The following is a 21824-nucleotide window of genomic DNA, read 5'->3' as shown; positions in this document are numbered from 1 at the left end:
GGTATTCAACTACACTAATCTTTTACAGTGTAAGAGAAACAGCTGTTATGGCTTCTCTATACCGTACCATATAGCCTGAAGTGGTTAGCATGCTGTAGTTTGCGTGCAATCCAAACAGCAGGGAGACTCCCAGCTTCTTGCTAAGGAACGTGGGTCAAATCCCTGTCATTATCCTATGACGGAGATTCCGGCTCTGAAAATTGCACCTTGTGGGAGGAAGTGAAATCGGGAGGTGTGACGCACATCGACATGATGCTGCTTTGATGTCGGAATAATACAACATCTATAAATATAGTTTTACAGTGAATGCTTTTCAGTCATTCATTCATTCTTTCATCTTTAAGCTCTTTATCCAGATCAGGGTCACGATGAAACCTGGGCATATGCCAGGAACACTGGACAAATTTATACCCTACAGTGATGTCTCTATGTTAAATTCCCTTGAGGCTAATCTTTAATCCTAATTAATTTCCATGCTAACTTCATTCTTGAAGTGATGTCTGCAAGTGTTAAAACATTTAAAGGGACATTTCAGAGCAAATGTGTTTGTTCCACATGAAGAGGTCTGCAACCCGTTTACTCTGTAAAGACACAAATCAGCAAATAATCTTCTTTGGAAAAGTCTTTGGCTGACTTCTATCCGTTTCCTCCATTCACATGATTTTTGTTTATTGTAAGGGAATAAAAGAACCACATGTCTGATCACTAGCCATTTGGAAGGAAATGGGTACTGTTCACTCAACCTGGCCTGTGTAACTCTGGAGGAAACAACAGTGCTTATATTTTACAAATATTATTCTCTGATTCAGCTTTGTTCCTGTAACACTAGGGGAAAAGACACTCTTTTGATATCTGTATCAAAAATACCTAACATGGTTTTTAAATAACTCTTAAGAGAGGTTTAATACCTGCGCATGTTAGTAACCAACTCAAAATTGTTCATTTGCTTGGACTGATTCTTTCCTGTTCTTGCTCAAATACTGTTTTTGTGTCCTGAAATAGATGTTGGGGGATGAGACATTTAAAATATGCAGAGGCAGTGATATTTTTGAATCCACTTTGCACAAATACTATTTTCAGACCTTCAGCTAAAGACTTTGAAGTCCTCTTCTTACTAAATGATGTTTTTTTTGTTTTGTTTTTGTTTTTTTCAAAAAATATTCACATTCAGAGGCCATTTTTGTATCCGAGGTTTAACAGGAAATTCTAACATGCTGCTGTTGTACTGTAATACATGCTTCTGTAATGAGTCTGTCTGTGTTTCTGTCCTGTTTCTGTCTGCTGTCTTTTCCTGTGGTTAATTGTTTGCTCCGCCCACTCTTTGGTTTCCATGGACATTAATTGTACTCCTTCTCTCCTTCAGGTGTCTTGTCTTTGTCTCTAATTGGTTCTGCTCTGTGATTGGTTCTTGTCTGTTATTTATACTCTGTGTGTTCACTTCCCTTTTGTTGGTCGTTATTGCATTGTGCTTGTATGTATGTTGTGGATGTTCCGGTCTCCTGTCTGCTCTGTATTCTGCTCTGTTTTGCCTGCCTGCCTGTTTGTTTGCTTGTTTGTATTACCTGTTTCTTGTTTTGGTTTAAGTAAAATCTAAAACTGCATTTGGATCCTCACTCGCCTTTGTCCAACCTCGTGACAGCTACGGTGTGTTTTATTGTCCTTCCAAGTCACTGTATGAACAGCTAAATGAAATAAACAAAAGTTCTGCATGGCGCATTACTACTGTTGAGATGGCGATTCGACCGGTTAATATAGTTGAACTCTAGGATCTCACAGGAATTCCTAAACGATTGAGCAATATGTAAGACGTGATACTCGGATACTCTTGACACTCGGATGGTTCAAACACAACTGACTGAATCAGAATCAGGTTTATTGGGCAAGTGTGTTTACACACACAAGGAATTTGGTTCCAGCTGTTTGTGACTCTCAAAAGTCCAGACATAAATAACACTACACTATACATTTAGCTTGGATTATACAAGACAAAACAGATGATGTGATACAATAGACAGTATGAGTATTAAATATGAATACAGAGTATATGACTGATCAGTTATGTACATAAAGTGTGAGAGTTTTGTACAATATACAGCAGCAGTAGTGTGTGTAACGTATACAGATGATGTGATGACTGACAGTTCTGATAATGCAGTACTTATAGATATGAAGCAGGGAATATAATTATGGTGAGTAAATCAGGGTGATAAGGGGCCTGGGGAAAGAAACTGTTCCAGTGTCTGGTGGTTTTGGTAAACAAAGTTCTGTATCGCCTGAGAGAAGGGATGAGCTGAAAGAGGTTGTGTCCAGGGTGCGAAGGGTCAGTAGTGATATTTCCTGCCTGGCTTTCTGGTTCTTGTATGGTACAAGTCATAAGGAGTGGGCAGGCTGGCACCAATTATTTTTTCTGTGGTTTTTACTGGGCGTTGGAGTCTGGTCCTGTTATATTGCTGCTCCAAACCAGATGGTGATGGATGTGTACAGGACAGATTCAATAACTGCAGTGTAGAACAGCATCAACAGCTCCTGTGGCAGACCGTACGTCCTTAATTGACGTAGAAATTACATCCTCTAATGGGCTTTTTTTTATGATGGAGTTTATGTTGGACTCCCATTGCAGGTCTTGGGAAATGGTAGTGCCCAGAAAGTTGAAGGCCTCCACAGATGACACCGGGCTGAGTAATGTTGAGGGGTCTTTCCTAAAGTCCACTATCATCTCCACAGTTTTGAGGGTGTTTAGTTCCAGACTGTTCTGACTGCACCATAGAACCAGCCGCTTCACCTCCTGCCGGTATGCAGACTCATCGCCATCTTGGATGAGACCGATGAGCGTAGTATCATCTGCAACGTTCAGGAGATTAACAGTTGATTCACTTGAAGTGCAGTCAGTGGTACAGAGAGAATGATTCTACGTTGGCCAAATTTGAACGTCTCTTTGCAGTTTGCAATTTATCTTATCCAGAAGAGGTGCCAAGTTTTCATTCTAACCAAGCTGAAGCCATACCTGAGGTGAACAGATTGAACAGGTGGAATCAGATGTGCTCTGAATCTTCTCCTTGGTTGAATTGAAACCCTTTGCTGGAAAAGATTGGAAAACTCTGTTACAGATTCACACATCCAAGTGATATTCACACAAGGGGTCAGAAGATTCAATGGTTCTGTCAGGTTTTTAAGTTATTCGTATCCCTAAAGTATAGATTGAAAACCTGTAGGTGAATGTAACATGGGTTTTTATAGGACCAAGAGGAGTTCGGCAGACATTGATTGGAAAGTGCAGCATCATGCTGTAAAAACCTTGGGGTTCAGCTCTCCCTGTCGCAGGTCACAGACACTCGCAGCAGCAAGACGGCTTATATATATATATACTTCATATTCAACCCTACATCTTACACAGGTGTAACCACTCATTCACTCATTACTCTCTGATTCTCTGCCACTCCTCCTCCTGCTTACAACCAGTGCTTGACAAAACTCTCGCTTGAACACACACCTGACCCTACCTCAATTCCGGTGCTCCTTACCACACAGTGACAATGATCTTACGTCTTATTTGTAGTCACGTGTTTAGATTCGTGGCTCTAAACACCACCTTTACAATAGAGCTTTTTAAGAGAGTGCTGAACAACTGGACAGTAAACCTTACAAAACAAAGTGTGGACTGCAAATACTGGCGGTACATTGTCTCTTTGCTGACTGGCTATACCAGTCAGTCTTCTCTCTCTAAACAAGTTTGTGTTGCCTATTGAGAAAAAAGAGATCCTCTGTTCTCTCTGTTTTTTTTTGTTTTTTTTTTCCTAAACATAAACGGACTCGCTTTTGTTTTGCCAGCTCATAAAGAGAAGTCTGTAAAGGGCAGACACATGTGAATATAGATTGATGTTCAGCAAAATGCACAGCCATCTCCCTGAAGGCCCCAGTCATCAGGCGGAAGAAATCAGCCGCTGTTGTAGCCAATTGAGGTCGTTTACTAACAGCCTGGGCTTTGTCCGTGTTCCAGGGGCCGCACAGATGCGGGAATGTGCTGAGACAACGCAGCATTTTAACCACATGCAGGTGCTCTTCCTTCGGCCTCTGCCAGTGCAGCTTCCCAGTATTCCCAGTAAGGAGGATGTATAGGATATATGCATTTTGGCACTGGCACAATGAATTTCTGGGTGGATTTAAAGGTCAGCTTTTGCCTGGGGCAGGGGTAATAAATAGCGAGTGTGTGTTCAGTTTAAAAAGGGTCAAGGACATGGAGCCAAATTAATTAAGTGGAAAGAGTAGGGGTTTAGTTGTGTAGTCTTTTCTAAACAGAAATTGCAAAAGCACGAGTAAATTGTTTGCTTTATATGCAAAATGTTTTTCTAACAGAAGGTCGGATATCATTCTTATCCGGGTAAGCACACATGAACACTTTGCTTTTCCTCTAACAGCCTAAAAAAACACGCTAGTCAGGGCCTTTTAGGAACCATAAAAATAAACAATGGTCACAACAACAGAGTAGATAAGTAGAATAATTTAGTGACCACTTCTTGTTTCACAAAGAGGCCAAAAAAGGTGACTGATTTGTAATGTGTAATTATCAATAGGACAATGTTTTTTCAGAGTGTTTATTAGATGATGATGATGATGATGATGATGGAACAAATTCTTGCAGTTTGCAATATAAAATGTTAACTGAGCCTTAAGAAAATTGATTTAGTTTTTTTTTTTCCCAGTTCATTGTATGAAATTGTCGGATTCTTGGCATTATTGTATAAAACAACATAAAATCATACTTGTCTCGGTTTAAATAGTAATCATTTCTCTCAAATATTTATGCGGCAAATTTACTAACCCGCCTGCGATAATATAAGATAAGCAAAAGAAATGCTATATACAGTAGGCTCGAATAATGAAATGCATATGTTAGGGAAATGTATTGAAATATCTTTTATTTTCATACAGGGTACCAATCATTTTAAAAACTGAGAATATAATATAAAGGATTTATATCGGCAATGTTCAGTTGCATTATAGAGCTTTTTGAAATATTATTTTTAAGAGAATTGCATTGTGAGAATTGTATTATGGTTGTATGGAGTGTAGTGAGTGTCTGATTTAGCAGGTTTGAGCCAGTATGCCAGCTTTGGCCTGAGATGAGCTGGAAAAACACCGTGTGGTAGAAACACGTGGGGCTAAGAATAGTTCTCAGATGGCCAGAAGGTTTTTCAGTGCTGCTGAAGCAGAAATGCAATCAAGAAATCCTTTGCCTATGATTACCACCATCATTCTCATCTGTTTTATTTTCATTTTTCTGGCTAGTTTCTCATACAGATGTTAATGCGTAATGGTATGGGTGACATCGTAACGTTACAGCAGGTCATAATTGTGAAATATGATCAGTATGGTTCAGCCAACAGCTGGTGCAGATCAGCGTTAGAGAACCGAGCTCTCGGATGGTATACAGTGCTATCGCGTTTCATTCGACCTATCATGAGTCAACTTGTTTGAAGAGATCTCTACATGACATTTTGAGATTCAGGGAGGTCTTTTCAGCTCAGCTGTCTACGCTATAGTCAGGTGAAAATCACAGGAATGCGATGTCCGTGCAGCCTCATCTCAAAACTGACAAGTCGCGTCGCATTCCAGGCTGCTTTTCTTTCTCATTCTCAGCTGTCTCGGATGTCAAAGCTAAACCCGACAAGGGCCACGACCACAAAATCCCACTTGAGCTTGGAGACAAGCCTTTATCATAATTTTTTTTTTGCAGTACAGCAGCACGTTTCTAGCATCTTAGCCTAGATCATGCAGGATTTGGCTGGGGAATAACCCAAACAGCCGCTCCGCTGTCAATACCACACCTCCATTACAAGAAATATGTTTACTCACCCTTTCCCCAGAGACATCTTTTGCCTGGAAGGAATTATTGCCTTTACGTACGAGTATTATGTTCCATACACTTCCACTAGTGAGATTTCCTCTGAGGGTTAGAAGTTGAACCTTGAGTCTTGACTTTTGTTTAATGAATCCATGCTGTGTTGATAATTAGTGCACTCAGGAGGAAAGGGCCGTGCCATAACCTCTGTACCCAACCGTGCAGTTATGCATAGCACTTAAATGCACACAATAGGTATTTAAACTGTGCTTAAATGGATTTATTGCTGTAGGGTCTGCTATGTAAATTCATGCAGCCTGACAAATATGTGTTTCTTTTCTAATGGGGAAGCGGTAGAGGGTTAGGGTAAGTATACTATGCATAAACTGAAAGTAATAAAACTTACACAATTAAGCTGAGGAGAATTAACTGAGGATTATTGATTGGTCTTGACTTTATAAGTGCACTTAGCAGTAACAACACACCCACTAACACCACCGTGGCCTTTAGGGTTGCCATACAAGCCGTCCCCTGAGTGCACATGATCCTTCATTTTGTAAGTGTTTTGTGTGTGTGTGTGTGTCCATATGTATTCAGGACAGCTGTGACTTCACTTGATCTCTCGCCTCAGAGCTGGAGTGATTACATCAGAGGGTGTCACAGCCGTTTGTATGAAAAATGCGAAAGGGGAAGAAGTAGTCAATGTTCCTGTTAACTGTAAAATAGGTCCATTGTTCAGATAACCAGAAGCTGCACAGACACACACAACATTTGGTGTGATTTGATCAATAATCTCCTCTACCTCTGTAAGTCTTTGTGAATCCATTTCCCTTCATTAGAACAGCAATGATCCTAAACCATAGTAATCAACATTTTACCACTATTGCTACATTACAGCGTAAGTTAACGCTTAATAGTCTAATAATAATAATAATAATAATAATAATAATAATAATAATAATAAATCAGAGCTGAGCTTCCAAGTAAATTATTTCATAAATCACACAGGCAATATCTGCAACAAAAATAGAAAAAAATCACAGACTCTTTTACATAAATACAAACGGTAAAAATAAAAATTGGTAAAATCATCAGGTAATGATATATCAGTCTAATTCAACATTATTGGTATCACATATTCATGCTAAAGTCGTCATTAAGAACATTAGCCAAGAACTTGGGTCAAGCTAAACACTCAACAGGAACAGAGAGTAAACAAACTCCCACATAAAGTCTGTCATAAAATGGAAACATGGAGCTTTCACCTGTTTTTCTTCTTGACAGCGGTACATCTGTGTTTTGTGTTAGTTCAAACCAAGGTAGTAAAACTGAGGTTTGGTCTAATATTGGATATATATATATAGCATCAGACATTCTGTTTGGTTAGTGTTAGGCTCCATTAGCATTTTGTCCATTGGGCTAAAGTTGCCTCAAAGGAGACCAATAGGCTTCTAGATACATTTAAATCCATTGTGTTGATGTCAGCCGTTCAGCTTCAGAACAGATTCCCCATATCTGTCATATATACAGTACATGTTATGATCCATTCACAAACGTTCTGCTGAATGGAATCGGTACGAGAACATTCTTATTTATTCGGTGGACGTCTTTTTTCCGCTCGAGACAGGACGCTTTTCAACACCAGCATACAGCTGAGCAGTCAGCAGCCAAATAACGTCTCTAACAGTCTTCTAAACATGAACTCCAGAGAGTTATCCATCGAGCTCAAACTGCTCTGAACATCAACTGATATTAATTATGTTGAACCGCATGCTTACAGTGGGAAGCTACTGACTCATGTTAGCTCATGTGGTGATGTTTTGTGTTTGGTAGCTACTGAAAGCTGAGGAATTCACTTCAGTCTGGAGTCAGATGCACAGTGTAGAGTCTGAGCTGAGCTGTTTGTTTTTTTCTCTAGTGTTATATAGAATGCTTACTATTATGTGCTCTGAGTTTATTAAGCTTTTATTAATTACTACATGAACAAGGCAAAATGAGCAGCAGACACTGAAACTGTATTGTATTTGTGTGCATGTCACCGTTAGGTCTAATTCTTGTAGCTCTATAGCTCTAATTATACTACTGCACTCTATAGGAGGAGATATGGGGTCATCAACTCTTCTCTTCTTTTCTCTTCTCTTCTTTTCTCTTCTCTTTTCTCTTCTTTTCTTTTCTTTCTCTACTCTTCTCTTCTCTCCTCTTCTTTTTTTTACTCTTCTGTTCTTCTATCTTCTCTTCTTCTCTCTACTACTTTCATCATCTCCTATTTCTTCTCTTCTCTTCTCTTCTCTTCTCTTATTTTTGCCTCCTCTCTTTCTCTTCTTGTCTCTTCTCTTCTGTTCTCTTCTCTTCCCTTCTCTTCTTGTCTCCTATTTCTACTCTTCTCTTCTTTTCTTTAATTATCTCTTCTCTACTTTCATCATCTCCTATTTCTTCTCTTCTCTTCTCTTCTCTTCTCTTCTCTTCTCTTCTCTTCTCTTCTCTTCTCTTCTCTTCTCTTCTCAAGCAGCCACATGTTGCGAGTCTCAATATGACTCATCATCACTTCATATTATTTAAAGATTTTTACTGCTAAACTGTGATCACAGTAAATTAAGCAGGGCCTCACAGGGCTACAGCTGTTTCTCAGTATCATGATGATGCCTAACAAGAATGTGTGTCTTTATTTTTCCCTTCCAGAGCAAACATCGATGAGGTGGAGACAGATGTGGTGGACGTCGAGGCCAAACTTGACAAGGCACGTGAGATTAGAAATATCTTGGCTTTTGCTTAACACACCATGTTCCCTTATCTCAAAATGGATTGGATCTTGTTGAAGCGTTAGGAAATGAAAAGCATGGCACTGTGTGTGATATTATCAGATTTGTAAAGGCACAGAGTCATGCAGGATTTAAATCCTAGCTCAAATTGTAGCAGCTTAGCGTGGATCAGAAGAGCGACGGGTTAGAAACACCAGTGGGCTTCGGGTCTTCATCTCGGAGAGCTGTCGTCAGAGTAAATCCTGATTACACAGATCTACACATAACCTAAGCCATGCACGTGTCATGAACTGAAAGATCTAGCTATTCTTTCCTGTCCTTTATTTATTCCTTCTTATTTATTCCTGTCTTCTTTTTCTCAGTCTTTTCAGCATTCTCATACTCCTCGCTGACACATCCAAGAGCGTACATGCATGTGCGTCATGTCGTATACGCTCCAGTTTCCCGCTAACGCGATTAGAGCGACTCCGCAGCGGCTTCGTTTTGTATTGCAAAGAGACAAGTGCCGCACTGAGAGCTTTCCGATATCCTGCGTCCATCTTATTAATTTATGGCCCTATAAGAAGGAGAATGTATAGGGATTGCAGGCGGTGACATTCAAAGTAAATGGTTGCTTGCGTCCATGTTAAGATGTCCATCATTTAGAGGCAAAATCGTCACATCGGGATGCTGTCATGCTGCTCATTTTTTATGAAGATGCTGTAAACATACATAAGGCAGGAGCCCTATATCATGATAAACAGATACAGGGTTTTGTTGCACTGATGTTTTTTAACTCATTAAACATAAAAAAATCAATGGATACATACAAAAAACACACAATACAACATCTGATTCATTTCTACGACCAAAATAACAAAGTTGAACTGCTTCGTTACATAAAAAAAAAAAGGATAGACTAAACAGAAAATAATGACAATGAGAGATAGAGTTGATTATTTTCCAGATATTATTTTTAATTTTTTTATTAAAGCATGACACATCGTATGTTTTAGCTGTTTATAGTAGGTACCTCTTATAACGTACATTATAGCAGCGATTATTTTATGACAGAGCTCTCTTATAAAGTTAGTAAGACAAAAAAAAACATAGCTTATATCGTTATTGCATAATCCTTCATTCTAAAGGCTTTCATGATTCAAAAAACCTCAAAGGAAGACGTTTACCTGTGAGTGTTACGAAGTAGTGACACTGAAGACTTCCAAAAAAACCCAAAAAACTACTAACCCTCAAACCTGAAAGGAACTTAATCCTCAACAGCTAATATACTCATTACTGTAACAGTAGAATTTAATTGGCATGACCTGTGTGTGTGAACAGCACATCCTGCTGTGTGTGTGTATATGTGTCTAGTAACCCACACTGCAGTCTTGCACCTTGCAGCATCGACCGGTTTGTGTTTATGTGAGGTGGGAGGTGATAATTGCAGGTTGATCAAGGAGCAAACACATTTAGGAAGGTTATAATTTCAGCATGGTCCCTACTTCTCCTTCTCAGCTAACAGCTTAACGTTCAACCTTGTGACATCAGATGTCTCTCTCTCTCTCTCTCTCTCTCTCTCTCATTCTTTCTCTCCATCAGCTGGTGAAGCTGTGCAGCGGGATGATCGAGGCTGGCCGGGCGTACACCAGCGCTAATAAACTCCTCATCAACGGCATCCGAGATCTCTCGCAGCACTGCAAGGAGGAAATGATCTCTGTAAGTTTTGTATTCAGTCAAACTGGAACAGCTGTAAAATAAATAAATAAATCCGAGATCAAATAAACTTATGAAACTGGCTGTCAGAGATATTCTTGTGACTGTCAGGACAACACCTATCTGAGCGGAGATAATAGTTTTAGCTCATGATGCTTATGATGGCCTACGTCTACGATTTAATTTGGCTCGTCCTGAGAGGGTGTATAATTTTGTGGATCTATTTGTATGTATTTTGCAGGAGTTTCTGGAGAAATGCGGAGAGAGCCTTCAGGAAATCGTTAACTACCACATGGTGAGGCATCTCTGCTTCTTTGGTTGCCACAACGCGCACACATGCGTCCTTAATTAAATAATATACTGTATATGTCATACATACATATATACAGTATGTTCCTAAGGCATATGGTTCCTATGACAGCATGCTCCCATGGTCCGAATGGCCTAATGGTCCATCATTTCCTGTGAGGCGAGCATGTCTCCAGGGTGCTTTACTGTGAAACCATGATGCTTGGGCTGAAATTTAACCCCCGAAAAGCCTAATTTCATTACATGCGGTGTTTCACATCACCTCCGCCTGATGTATTCCATATGCTTCTCTTTTATTTTATGCTGCTATAGAAGTAGTGTGTGTTTGAGCAGTACCTCTGACTCTATGAGTATCTTATCTTACCCATAAATATTTTACACCCAAATTTTCTCAAATATACTTTTTCCACATAAACAGCTCCCCGGTTCAGTCCTGATGTCGGCTCATCGTCTCTGATTTTACCATGTTCTCTCTGTGTCCTTGTGGGTTTCATCCTGGTTCTCCGGTTTCTTCCCACCTCCCGTACTATATCAGTATGGAGATTGCTAAATTGTTCCCAGGAGTAAATCTGTGTGTATATGTGATGCTGTTGTCCCCTCCAGAGTGTTTTCCCACCTCACAATCCTGATGTTTTAGGGATAGGCTTTATCCGAATCCAGCTGGATAGACAGCTTATTGAAGATGAAGGAAAGAATGGATTTACCGATTCTTATATAATTCTTTCTTCCAGCTTTGGGAGATCGAGCCTAGGGGATGGGATAACATTAAACGTTTGTGTGACACACAGTATGACATAGTAAGATAAAAGATTTTGATTTAACTGAAGTAACTTCTTGCTGAACATCAAGACAGCAAACATGTCTTGGCTGATAGAGCAAATTGAAATAGAGGAAATGAATGTGAAATAGATTTTTTGTTTTTTTTAACCTAAGGTAGCTTGTGGCTGGATTTGGTGAACTGGAGTAAACTTTGTCTGTAAATTTGAGGTCAGATTTGTGTCACTGAAGCTGATTCTTCGACCCTGAATGCATTAGTGATCACAGTCGCAGTGTATCTTAATGGAGTTTATAAAAAAAAATATTATATTTCATTTATGTTCAGCAATTTATCAAGGTTTTATTTGTATGACAAGATCGAGTGAAAGTCACATGGAGGAAAGCTATTTAATCCCTTAACCTGGAAGTCAGATATGGGGTATATTGCTGACACAGAGAAAGTGCTTTTCCTGTTTTTGAGAGCTGATATAATCAGAAAAACAACACATGAGACAGAGAGAATGAAAAAAGAAGATGAAGACAGAGGAAGCGGTTGTATATTGGATTTAAATGACTTAGCATTTTTATTCTGATTCCAGTGAGAGCTTCAGGGTTTCTTCTAAAAAGTCACAAAATCAACTCATATCATTAATTTTTATCAAAACTTGTTTTGTTGCACACACTCAGAGCGAGTACCTGTAGCACAGCAGAGATGACTGGCTTTCTGGAGCAGAGGAAATTCCTTGGTTAGGGTATAAAGGGCCTGTGGCTTTTTAATTGTCAAGGCCAAAAACTGCTGATCCTTTCCTTCAAGCCTAGCACCATATTTTCCTGTGAGATTTTGCCACCATTGTGCAGCTTTTATGGAGCAAGTTTATTCCTGTGATAAATAGTTTTGTGGAGATGCGGTGGAGACGGTGCATTCCTGGGGCCGGGCATGTAGGCGTGATGTTTTCAGGTCATAGCCTTTATGAGAATGTGTAACGTGTTTACACAGTCGCAGTGCTTTGATTTTCTCTAGAGTCGGTCAAAGCGTCCAGATGACGATGACAGCTGTGTGGCTTTGCTGCCTAACTTCACTGCTTTGCTCTAAGCGCTGTTTGTGCTATTGCATTACAAAACGATTGCTGGTTATTCCTAATCACGCTCACTGTCTCCTTTCTGTTTCCCGCCCAGACCTGAAAGGCGCTCCTGAGCAAAAAGGCCATCGTTTTAATTCACCCTTTCTCTGTCTTTACGTCAGAGCAGTTAACCTACCACTCTGTAAATCACATGCTTGGTGGTTTGCAATAGATCTAATGTCTCTTCCTCATAAATCCAAAGACCTCGGTTGAAATCTGATGTCCTTTTGGCACCAGGAGGGATGAAAGTGTGTGTGTGTGTGTGTGTGTGTGTGTGTGTGTGTGTGTGTGTGAGGTTTGATGTCCAGTCCATTTGAGGATATAAATCGCAGCATATATTGCATCACATTAGACAACATTGCCAAATTCTATTTCACAATATGTCCTTCATCCTCACCACTAGAATGTTACAAGACATAGAACACAGGCAGCGTTTAATATGCTTTCTGTACAGGACTAGAGAATTACTACAACCTGGAACGTCTCAAATTAAAGCTTCTGCACATAGTTGGCTAATAAAAACTGCTGATTTTGTCTGGCACATAGTCAAGCTGTGATCCTGTGAGGAAAGAAGATTGTTGGCAGGGTGACGGAGGTGTGTGTTTCTCACCCCGACTGTAAAGGTGATGGCACCACTGTAGACAAACTGCATGCAGGACATGAATGAATCTAAGCTGAAAGCACTACAGACCAAATGGAACCAAAGAACCGGTGATGACAGAGGATGGGGACAGCTTCATTTTAGCACCGTCTTTTTCCTGGCCAGGGTTGCAAGCCTATTCTAGGAAGACATGGATATGAGTGTACTAGGGATTCAACCTGGATGAGATTATGGAAATTATGCATTATGTTTCTGGGAGGTGTGAAGAAACCAGAGAACACCGAGGACACCCATGTGGACAATGGGGAGAACGTTTGAAACACCGTACAGGCAGTAAACGGAGCTGTCAGGGCGACGCTAATGCTTCGCCACTGGCTGATTCACACAAATGCCTTAATATAAAATACCTTAACAGAAACAGTGCTTTACTTGCTCTCACGCTACATTCATGTCATGCTGAGCCTCCTAACAGCCCCGATTTGTCTGGACAAATGATTAGCAACAAGAGAATGCTGAGTACTTAAATTATAATGTAAAATTTTAATCCCACTGCTGAAGATTAGGAAGAGGTGAAATCACATTCATGGCAGAATGACTCCAAAGTTTTCTACCGATGTAGAAACTAGAAGCTGACTGAAACTAGGAGCTACATGAGTAAGGTTAATACTACAGCTAATGCTATTTAGCCGTACAGACTTTCTCAAAGCAAGCGCTAACAATTCCACTGTGATTATTTTGACTCAGAGGAGTAGCTCAAATTATTTTAATGACAGTGATCAGTGCTGTGGGTACTAAAAATGACTCTAAAATGATCAACATTTAAACAATTACAAAAGAGTTTGAGCAAATAGGCAAAATTAAAATCATTATTATTAACATACTTTCAATTTTTTCATCTTGTACATCATAGTTATTAGCAATTATGTCTTAATGCTATGTACAAACGCTGAAGAGTTTCACTTTGGATGGTAAAATACGCTCTCTGACTGAAACAAAAGTGTTGTTTAACTTCTTCTGTTGTGAATCAGTGGGAACTTTAACGCACCACAAAAGGGACGAAAAATTCCCAAGTGGCCGTTAATTAATTGCTTCATACTCTGTGTTTGGTTAAGCGAGGGTGTTGCTAATGTCGTGGGTTTGTACAGTATTCAAAAGTGTATCTGTCTCAATATCTGTCTCGTCGCCACACTGGTTTCTGTTTCCCATAATCATTAATGCCCTTCAGGAGTGTTGCGCAATCCCTCACTTCACATTTCTCACGCTGACTCAAACAGACCTTCATTTATGCCATCGAGCGTGTAGGCGCTTCCATCCCCAGATGAGAGGTGTAAGATGAGCCCGGATCATGGCTGGGATCAGCGCTCGATCTTCGTTTATTTACTGTCTGCGGCGGCGGAGGGACCCGGGTTGCGTAACGGCGGCTCTTACTCATTCGTACGGTTGCCATCTTTCGCACTAACAGGAAGACTCCCACAACCCAAGCTGGTGTTGTTTTACGACAGCTTGCTGTGCAGTTCCAATCGGCGCAAATCAATATTGAATTTCACAGGAAATTGAGGTCTGAAAAAAAATAACAAAACAACACAGAGTTCTGCATTTCAAAAAGGCCCATAATTATTTCACAAGCCTTCTTTTTTTGATTCTTCAGGCTAAGGTGTAAGGTTTCTCACAGTAAACGTTCAGAAGGACGTCGGGACGAGTTTTTGTGACCTTGACCTCGGACCTTTGTGACTTTTCTAGGTTTGGAATTCACTTCTCGGTGCCACAGGGAGTCATGAGGTTTTGTTTTTGTAGCCATTTCTGTGTTTTCTTCACAAGCTCAAGGTAATGGAGCTGTGAGTGTATGGCACATGTTGTAAACTCTGGCATCTCGAGGTCATTTTTCAGCTTTATGAAGCAATTTCCAGTAGATTAAACAAAACATTGAAGGAAATAGAGAAGCGAGAGCAGAGCGTACTGTTTGTCATTTAGGTCTGTGACTCGTTGAGACAGCCTTTAGAGTCGGCTTGCCTCAGTCGAGTTGAACTTTATGAGGCTTTCTGAAGTTAAAGCAAATTTCTCATGCTTGTTATAACTATGTCTTTTGGTTTCACTACCCATAAAAAAACAAAAAACTTTGGATGTAGATTTGAATTCAAGATGCACATGTGGATTGAACTTGCAACATCTTGGTGCAGTTAATGATCTTCCAGTTCAGGTCTCTTCTTTTCCATTCTCGCTCATTCTTTATGTCTCTCGTTATCTCTCTTCCTCTGTCTTTCTTTGTTTGGAGGTTATCTGAGGTTCTCTAAAGGCACCTCAGAGCACTACTGCTTTGTAACTGCGATGCGTGAGCGACCGGGTTGCTGCTGCGAATTAACGCCTGGCGCTACATCAAGGAGCCTAGGTCCTCTCTCTAAAAGCTTTAGGCTTCAGGCCACAATGAAATTTTCTTCCTTGCTTTTCCTTTCAAGCTCTCTCATCTCTCAATCACCGCTGTCTTAATTACAGCTTCACCATAGAATACTAGATGTGGCTCAATGAATCGCCTCTTCTGCAGATTTCCCTGTTTTTCCAATAATTAGAGACATAAGGATGTGACATAAGGATATAATAGAAAGTGAGAGAGATAGAAAGAGAGAGAGATAAAGAGAGATGGAGGAATCATGCAAAACGTATCCTGAGGTGAAGAGGAGGGTGTGAAAATGAAGGAAAGAGAGTAAATGTTGGCGAACGCAGATTAAAGAGCCTAAAATGGCACCGGAAACCCAGTCCACTGGTGTCTGACGTAACGGCACAGCAGTAGGGAGCTGTTAACTACTCACATCCACATACGTTGGCTAATTAAACCAAACAGAGACCGGCTTCAGATCGCATGTGTGTAATGGATTGCTGCTGTTTAGTGGCTGTTTTTGGGTTTAGTGGAAGGGAAAATGCTGATTCTAGGTCTAGGTTCATTAAGGAATGGAATGGAAAAGGTTAGGATGCAGTGTAATAATGCTAACGATTAGCACTTTACCATTGTTTGTCATTTATACGCCTGGCACGTTTTCTTTGAAAAGCGAGAAAAGAACGATACTTTCTGTGTCTTATATGATCTCAGCTGCCCAACAGATCCATATATGCAAAGATGAACCGGCGTTTTTGCATCTGGTCTCATATCTGTCACATTTATTTATGAACAAGCTTTGCATGTGATGTGATGACATGAATTCTTCCAATCAGCATGCAATGCAGGCCCGTGTGTTGTGCGTTCTATATGTTTTGCCATGTGCCTTCGTTTCGGTTCCAGTCCCGACTCTGACGCTCTGGTTGTTACCTTATTGTGTTCCCCTGTTCTGTGTTAGTTTATCTCTTTATACCCTGTTTTTTTTGTGAATTCATTGTGTTCAATGTTTTTCCTGATTTTGAAACTGCGTTCATTCTATTCATTCATGGATCATTCTGTCTGCTTGTGTTCTGACTCCTGCCTGAATCTCTGGCAACAAATCATGGATTGAACACTTTGAGACTTTTCACGCTTGCATCTTGCCTTCACTCACTCACAGAGAGACACGTTTAACTGTTCCTTCCAGTACCTGCTTTCCTTTTACTCCATGCATCCACTTCATCAGCGTAGAGAGTGATACAAAGCAGAAAAAAGGAAATTAGAGAGAAGGGGGTTTGAATAAGAGTAAGGAGTAGTATAAGAGTAAGTGCATTGTTGCTTTTGCAATTGCAACTGTGCCATCTAGTGTTCTTGTGCAGTCATATACTGTGTCTATGTAAAGAGCTGCACCATTTCACACCATGAGCATGAGAACATTGAGATTTAACACCATGGGCCCAGATGATTTACTCCTAAATGATGAACTGTAAAGAACAGTAAATAACTGTTCCCTTAATGACATGTTAATTAATATATCAATCTAAAATGTACACACGTTTTTCCTTTGTCTTTGTCTAGATCCTCTTTGACCAAGCCCAGAGGTCCATTAAGCAGCAGCTCCACACTTTTGTCAAAGAGTAAGTTTTTTTTTTTTCCTACCTAATTTCCATAATCATTCAATTCCCTTTCTCTAATGATTCTTTCTTTCCACCGTGCAGGGATGTGCGCAAGTTTAAGGAGACGAAGAAGCAATTCGACAAGGTGCGGGAGGACATGGAGATAGCGCAGGTGAAAAACGCTCAGGCTCCACGCAACAAGCCGCACGAGGTGGAAGAAGCCAGCAGCACGCTCATCGTGAGCCGGAAGTGCTTCCGACAGCTCGCCCTCGACTACGTACTACAGGTGACTAATTATTAAAAAGAAGGAACAAAGACAAATGAGAATCCAGTATTAAAAAACTTTTAAGCTCAAAACACAGAATGATAAATACAGGAGAGAAACATGAAAATGTCCGGTTTTATGCTTGCATGTTTATTCGATTTTTAATTATTTGTTGGATTAAAATGTTGGATTTTATGATTTATGAAGATGTTACTAGCCTGTTAGAGTCTGTAGTATCTCTAAATTTCACACAGTAGCACAATTAGTCTTTGCATGCTATTAAGTCTTACTTCCACTCGTTTTCTCCACAGATCAACGTTTTACAGGCCAAAAAGAAGTTTGAAATCCTCGACTCGGTGAGTGATTTACTTCTTTTTATGCTTTAATCGCTTAGCTGAATCTCCACAATAATGTGAATGTGTACACTGCAGCTAAGGACACAAGTATCTGTATCGGCACCAGTGATGGAATCAAGCCCTCACTTTCTCTCTCTTATGTTCTTGCCTTATATAGATGCTGTCCTTCATGCATGCACAATACACGCTGTTCCAGCAGGGATACAACCTTCTGGATGAACTCGATCCCTACATGAAAAAGCTTGCCGCTGAGGTGAGGTGATGCTTCATCATGTGGTCCACATGAGCTACAGACCACCACATGTCTAATGTGGTTAAAAGAAGTTAAAAGAAGGAGTAATCTGTTCCCTGGCAGCTTCTTCAGATCAGTGTGTGGTGGATTGTGCAGAACTTAGAGTAGATCTTCTCATCCAGAAGCTACCACGTGCTATAGATGCTGAAATACTGATGAATCATATGGTGTGTTAGAGTGGAATATTTTGAATAGTACATCGGTATTGTAGTTATCCAACGACGATGGTGAATTCTCGGATCTGGTTGGTCTTTGGTTAGTTTTCTAGAACAGCAGCCATGTGCTTGCCTATATAATTATAAATGCAGTTAAATACACTTTTAAATCCAGGTCCAGTCACCAGGTCAAGTCACCAGGTCCAGCGCAGTTCTTTAGATAATAATACACTCACTCACTCTCTCACTCATTTTCTACCGCTTGTCCGAACTACCTCGGGTCACAGGGAGCCTGTGCCTAACTCAGGCGTCATCGGGCATCAAGACAGGATACACCCTGGACGGAGTGCCAACCCATCACAGGGCACACACACTCTCTCATTCACTCATTTACTCACACACTACGGACAATTTTCCAGAGATGCCAATCAACCTACCATGCATATCTTTGGACCGGGGGAGGAAACCGGAGTAGCCGGAGGAAACCCCCGAGGCACGGGGAGAACATGCAAACTCCACACACACAAGGCGGAGGCGGGAATCGAACCCCCAACCCTGGAGGTGTGAGGCGAACGTGCTAACCACTAAGCCACCGTGCCCCCGATAATAATACAATACAATTTATTTGTACTAGCAACTGAAGTGATGCTTAAAAAAGCTCCACATCTATAAATGTATGTAAGAGCTGGTGGTATGTATGTAGGTATGTAGGTATGATGTATGAGGTGTTTACTGTGTGCGTCCTGGCTGTAGTTGGATCAGCTGGTGATCGACTCGGCCATGGAGAAGAGGGTGATGGAGCACAAGCACGCCGTCATTCAGCAGCAGGTGAGCGCCACTCGACTTTCCTATCATTTAAGCCACTGAAACCACCTGCATGACTACTGTAACTTCAGATATATACAAAGCCTCACTGTTCCTTCTACATTTCATCCTCAGTGATCATACTGGTGTCTGTTGCTGGGAAAGATTCAATTATTTTGTCATACGTGTGGCTGAATTATTTGTTTTTAAAGGTCAAATTTGATCAACATAAAAATAAAGTACAGTTCCCCGATATCAGCCTGGGGACTTTAGGCCTCATGACACTGACACACACACACACACACACATAAAAACATATAAACACATGCCCACACTATTTGGCACCCAGGCACTGACCATCTGTTAGCACATTGCTAGCCAACACGGCATGGGTATTCTTCACCGGCTACGTTATGTCCTGAATATGTGTTCAGAAATTTTACTGTATTTATCTGTACTTTCACTTGATTTTAATCTGTATCTACAAACTAACCTATAAAAATCCCATGTCCCTGAATCCTGTTATATTTGGAGAAGTTGACAGATTCCTATGGAATTGCTTATTCATGGAAGCACACAGTCAAGCCTTCCTCACCAGATCTCACATCCCTCTGCTGAAATGACATATGCCAGGGACGAGTACAACTGGAGATCCAGCTCATTTCTGGGCCAGAAAATAAAAAGCAGACTCACAAAATAAAGAAACCAGTCAGATTCTTTGTGTGGCTATAATGTCATACACAGTTTCCGAAGGAATATTTAAAGAAATGTACGTGTTGTAGGTCAGGAATACTTAAAAAAATGTTTCTAACTGTAGCTTTAAAGGAAATTTCAACATTTTCCAGCTTTTGGATTCATGTCAGAAAAAGGAATGTGTGTATAAAAGGACAGACCAATACGATTAAAAACAATACGTTCATGATGTTCAGATGAATTTAATGAATTCACAGCATTATTTGTGTTATTTTGCTTTAAGTCAAAACCGTTAATTTAGGCACTAAAAGTGGACTAAAATTTTCTGCCTCCATTTACAATATTTACAATCTTGATTGTTGCATTTCTGTTAAATAATTAGCTTTCTCTCTTTCTCATCTCTCTACGTGATTTTATCCTTCCACGCTGCTTCCATAGACTTTGATGCAGGTGAGTGACTTTTTTTTATTTTTTATTTCTAATCACATAATTAAAATAGAATTAAATAAAATTTATATTTACAGATTATACTAAAGTTTATATATCACTATAATATGTGACTGAGAGGCTTATCTATTCTAACTAAGTGTGATTCATGTGTGTTGCATGCTAAATGTGGAGTGTGTGTGTGTGTGTGTGTGTGTGTGTGTGTGTTTGGCTTTGAGTGTGGGAAATGTGAAGACACACAGATACAGACAAACAACACATGAGCTATGAATGTATTCATCCTGAAGGTTTGAAAGTGAATAAGCACAGGAGGTGGTGTGTGCTTTAGAATAACTTTTACGATCCCGTCTGCCTTTTAGTTTGATCTTTAGCGACTGAGCAGTAACAGTGAACCCAGCCTTTGTCTGTTCACACACACATTTGGATGAAGGATTTGACTGGTGCTGTGTGAAAAGATTTTTTTTTAATAAATTGGGAAACAGAAACTGACTCACGGATACTGATCTTAGTACCGTATCGAAATATCTGAGAGAGGTCACTTCATTTATTCTCAGCATCAACAAAATCTCATTTTATTTCTAGCAAATATATTTTCAAGCAAAATACAAAAAGTAAAATGAGTATATGGTTCAGTGAAAGGATGCAATGGTATAATACAGCTGTGGAAGTGGGGGTGAAGGAGGTGTAGTTCCTGTGTGCTTGCAGAAAGTTTAGATGCCCAACAGATTCAAAACTCAGGACATGATTAATATTTATTATTGGTATCAGATGATGGGGAAAGCAGTACATTCTTGTACTTGCCCTGTGTTCTGTGGTTCAGTAAGGGAGCACCAGGTGCATTCAGGATTAGAGGTAGAGCTGGATTCGAAGCCAGCTTCACTAATTGGAGCAGATGGCGCTGGCACAGAGCTAATCGTGCCAGAGGAATTAAGGTGGCACGCCAAAAAAACATCACTGTTAAATTAGTGCCACCAACTGTCCCACACATGTGCAATCCAATTCAGCTCGTTCCTGTATACACACATGTGCAGACACAGAGTGGTGTCCTCCCCCAGGCTACGTCTGAATCGCAGAGAATAAGGCTTACAGGTGAAATGAGCCATCTGCCTTTACACAAGGGACGGAGGTTTAGAGGAGGTTTGGTGTTGACATTGACAAAATAGTGACCGGAATTGGCATTCAGATGCCTTTTTAATCCTCAGTGCCATCCAGCATGCGGAAAGGATGACCAGACAAGGTCTGAATGATTAATCATAGGAAATTCATTTAGAAATGCACAATAAAATGTTTAGAACAGACTTGTGTGTCAGTCACCAAGGGCTTTTTCTGTCATACATTCAAAACCGGACTCGTTCAAAACATATCAAAGCAGTTTGGCTTTAGAGTTAATTTGCACACACACACACACACACACACTCTCACACACACACACACACACACACACACACACACAACTCATTTCAGTAACAATTCTGTGCTCTTGGATGAAATGACTCTTACCGTATGTGAACAAATAGATCGGGACAATTTCACAAAAACAACATCGACGTACCAGGCGACTCTGCATTTTTTTAAATTGTTTTGTATTTATGTGTAATTCCTGTATGGTAGCAATATTTCTAGCAACAACTGCCAACTTTAGTACTGGACTTGAAGAAGAAAGACACTGATGTTTAGCATTGATGCGTAGCATGCGTAATGTAGTTTCAGTGACTCGCTCAGTCTGCCGGGAGATTGACACCTCTGCACCCGCCCCCTTTCAACTTCCA

At 40.3% G+C, this 21824-nt stretch overlaps 1 protein-coding gene across 3 annotated transcripts in view; it reads left to right on the top strand.

The window, feature by feature from the left end:
* Nucleotides 1-21824, top strand: part of acap3b (ArfGAP with coiled-coil, ankyrin repeat and PH domains 3b) — a 47769-nt gene that overhangs the window by 13984 nt on the left and 11961 nt on the right. For all 3 annotated transcript variants that reach the window (XM_060858015.1, XM_060858014.1, XM_060858016.1), the window contains exons 2-10: nucleotides 8519-8576; nucleotides 10180-10296; nucleotides 10535-10588; nucleotides 17006-17064; nucleotides 17146-17329; nucleotides 17620-17664; nucleotides 17822-17917; nucleotides 18865-18939; nucleotides 20047-20058. In XM_060858015.1, coding sequence (XP_060713998.1) covers nucleotides 8519-8576; nucleotides 10180-10296; nucleotides 10535-10588; nucleotides 17006-17064; nucleotides 17146-17329; nucleotides 17620-17664; nucleotides 17822-17917; nucleotides 18865-18939; nucleotides 20047-20058 — 700 coding nt within the window. The remainder of the gene's footprint in view (nucleotides 1-8518; nucleotides 8577-10179; nucleotides 10297-10534; nucleotides 10589-17005; nucleotides 17065-17145; nucleotides 17330-17619; nucleotides 17665-17821; nucleotides 17918-18864; nucleotides 18940-20046; nucleotides 20059-21824) is intronic.

The sequence above is a fragment of the Tachysurus vachellii genome, chromosome 22 (assembly GCF_030014155.1).
Source record: "Tachysurus vachellii isolate PV-2020 chromosome 22, HZAU_Pvac_v1, whole genome shotgun sequence".
In the NCBI taxonomy this organism is placed as follows: domain Eukaryota; kingdom Metazoa; phylum Chordata; class Actinopteri; order Siluriformes; family Bagridae; genus Tachysurus; species Tachysurus vachellii.
This window is presented reverse-complemented; position numbering and strand designations above follow the sequence as displayed.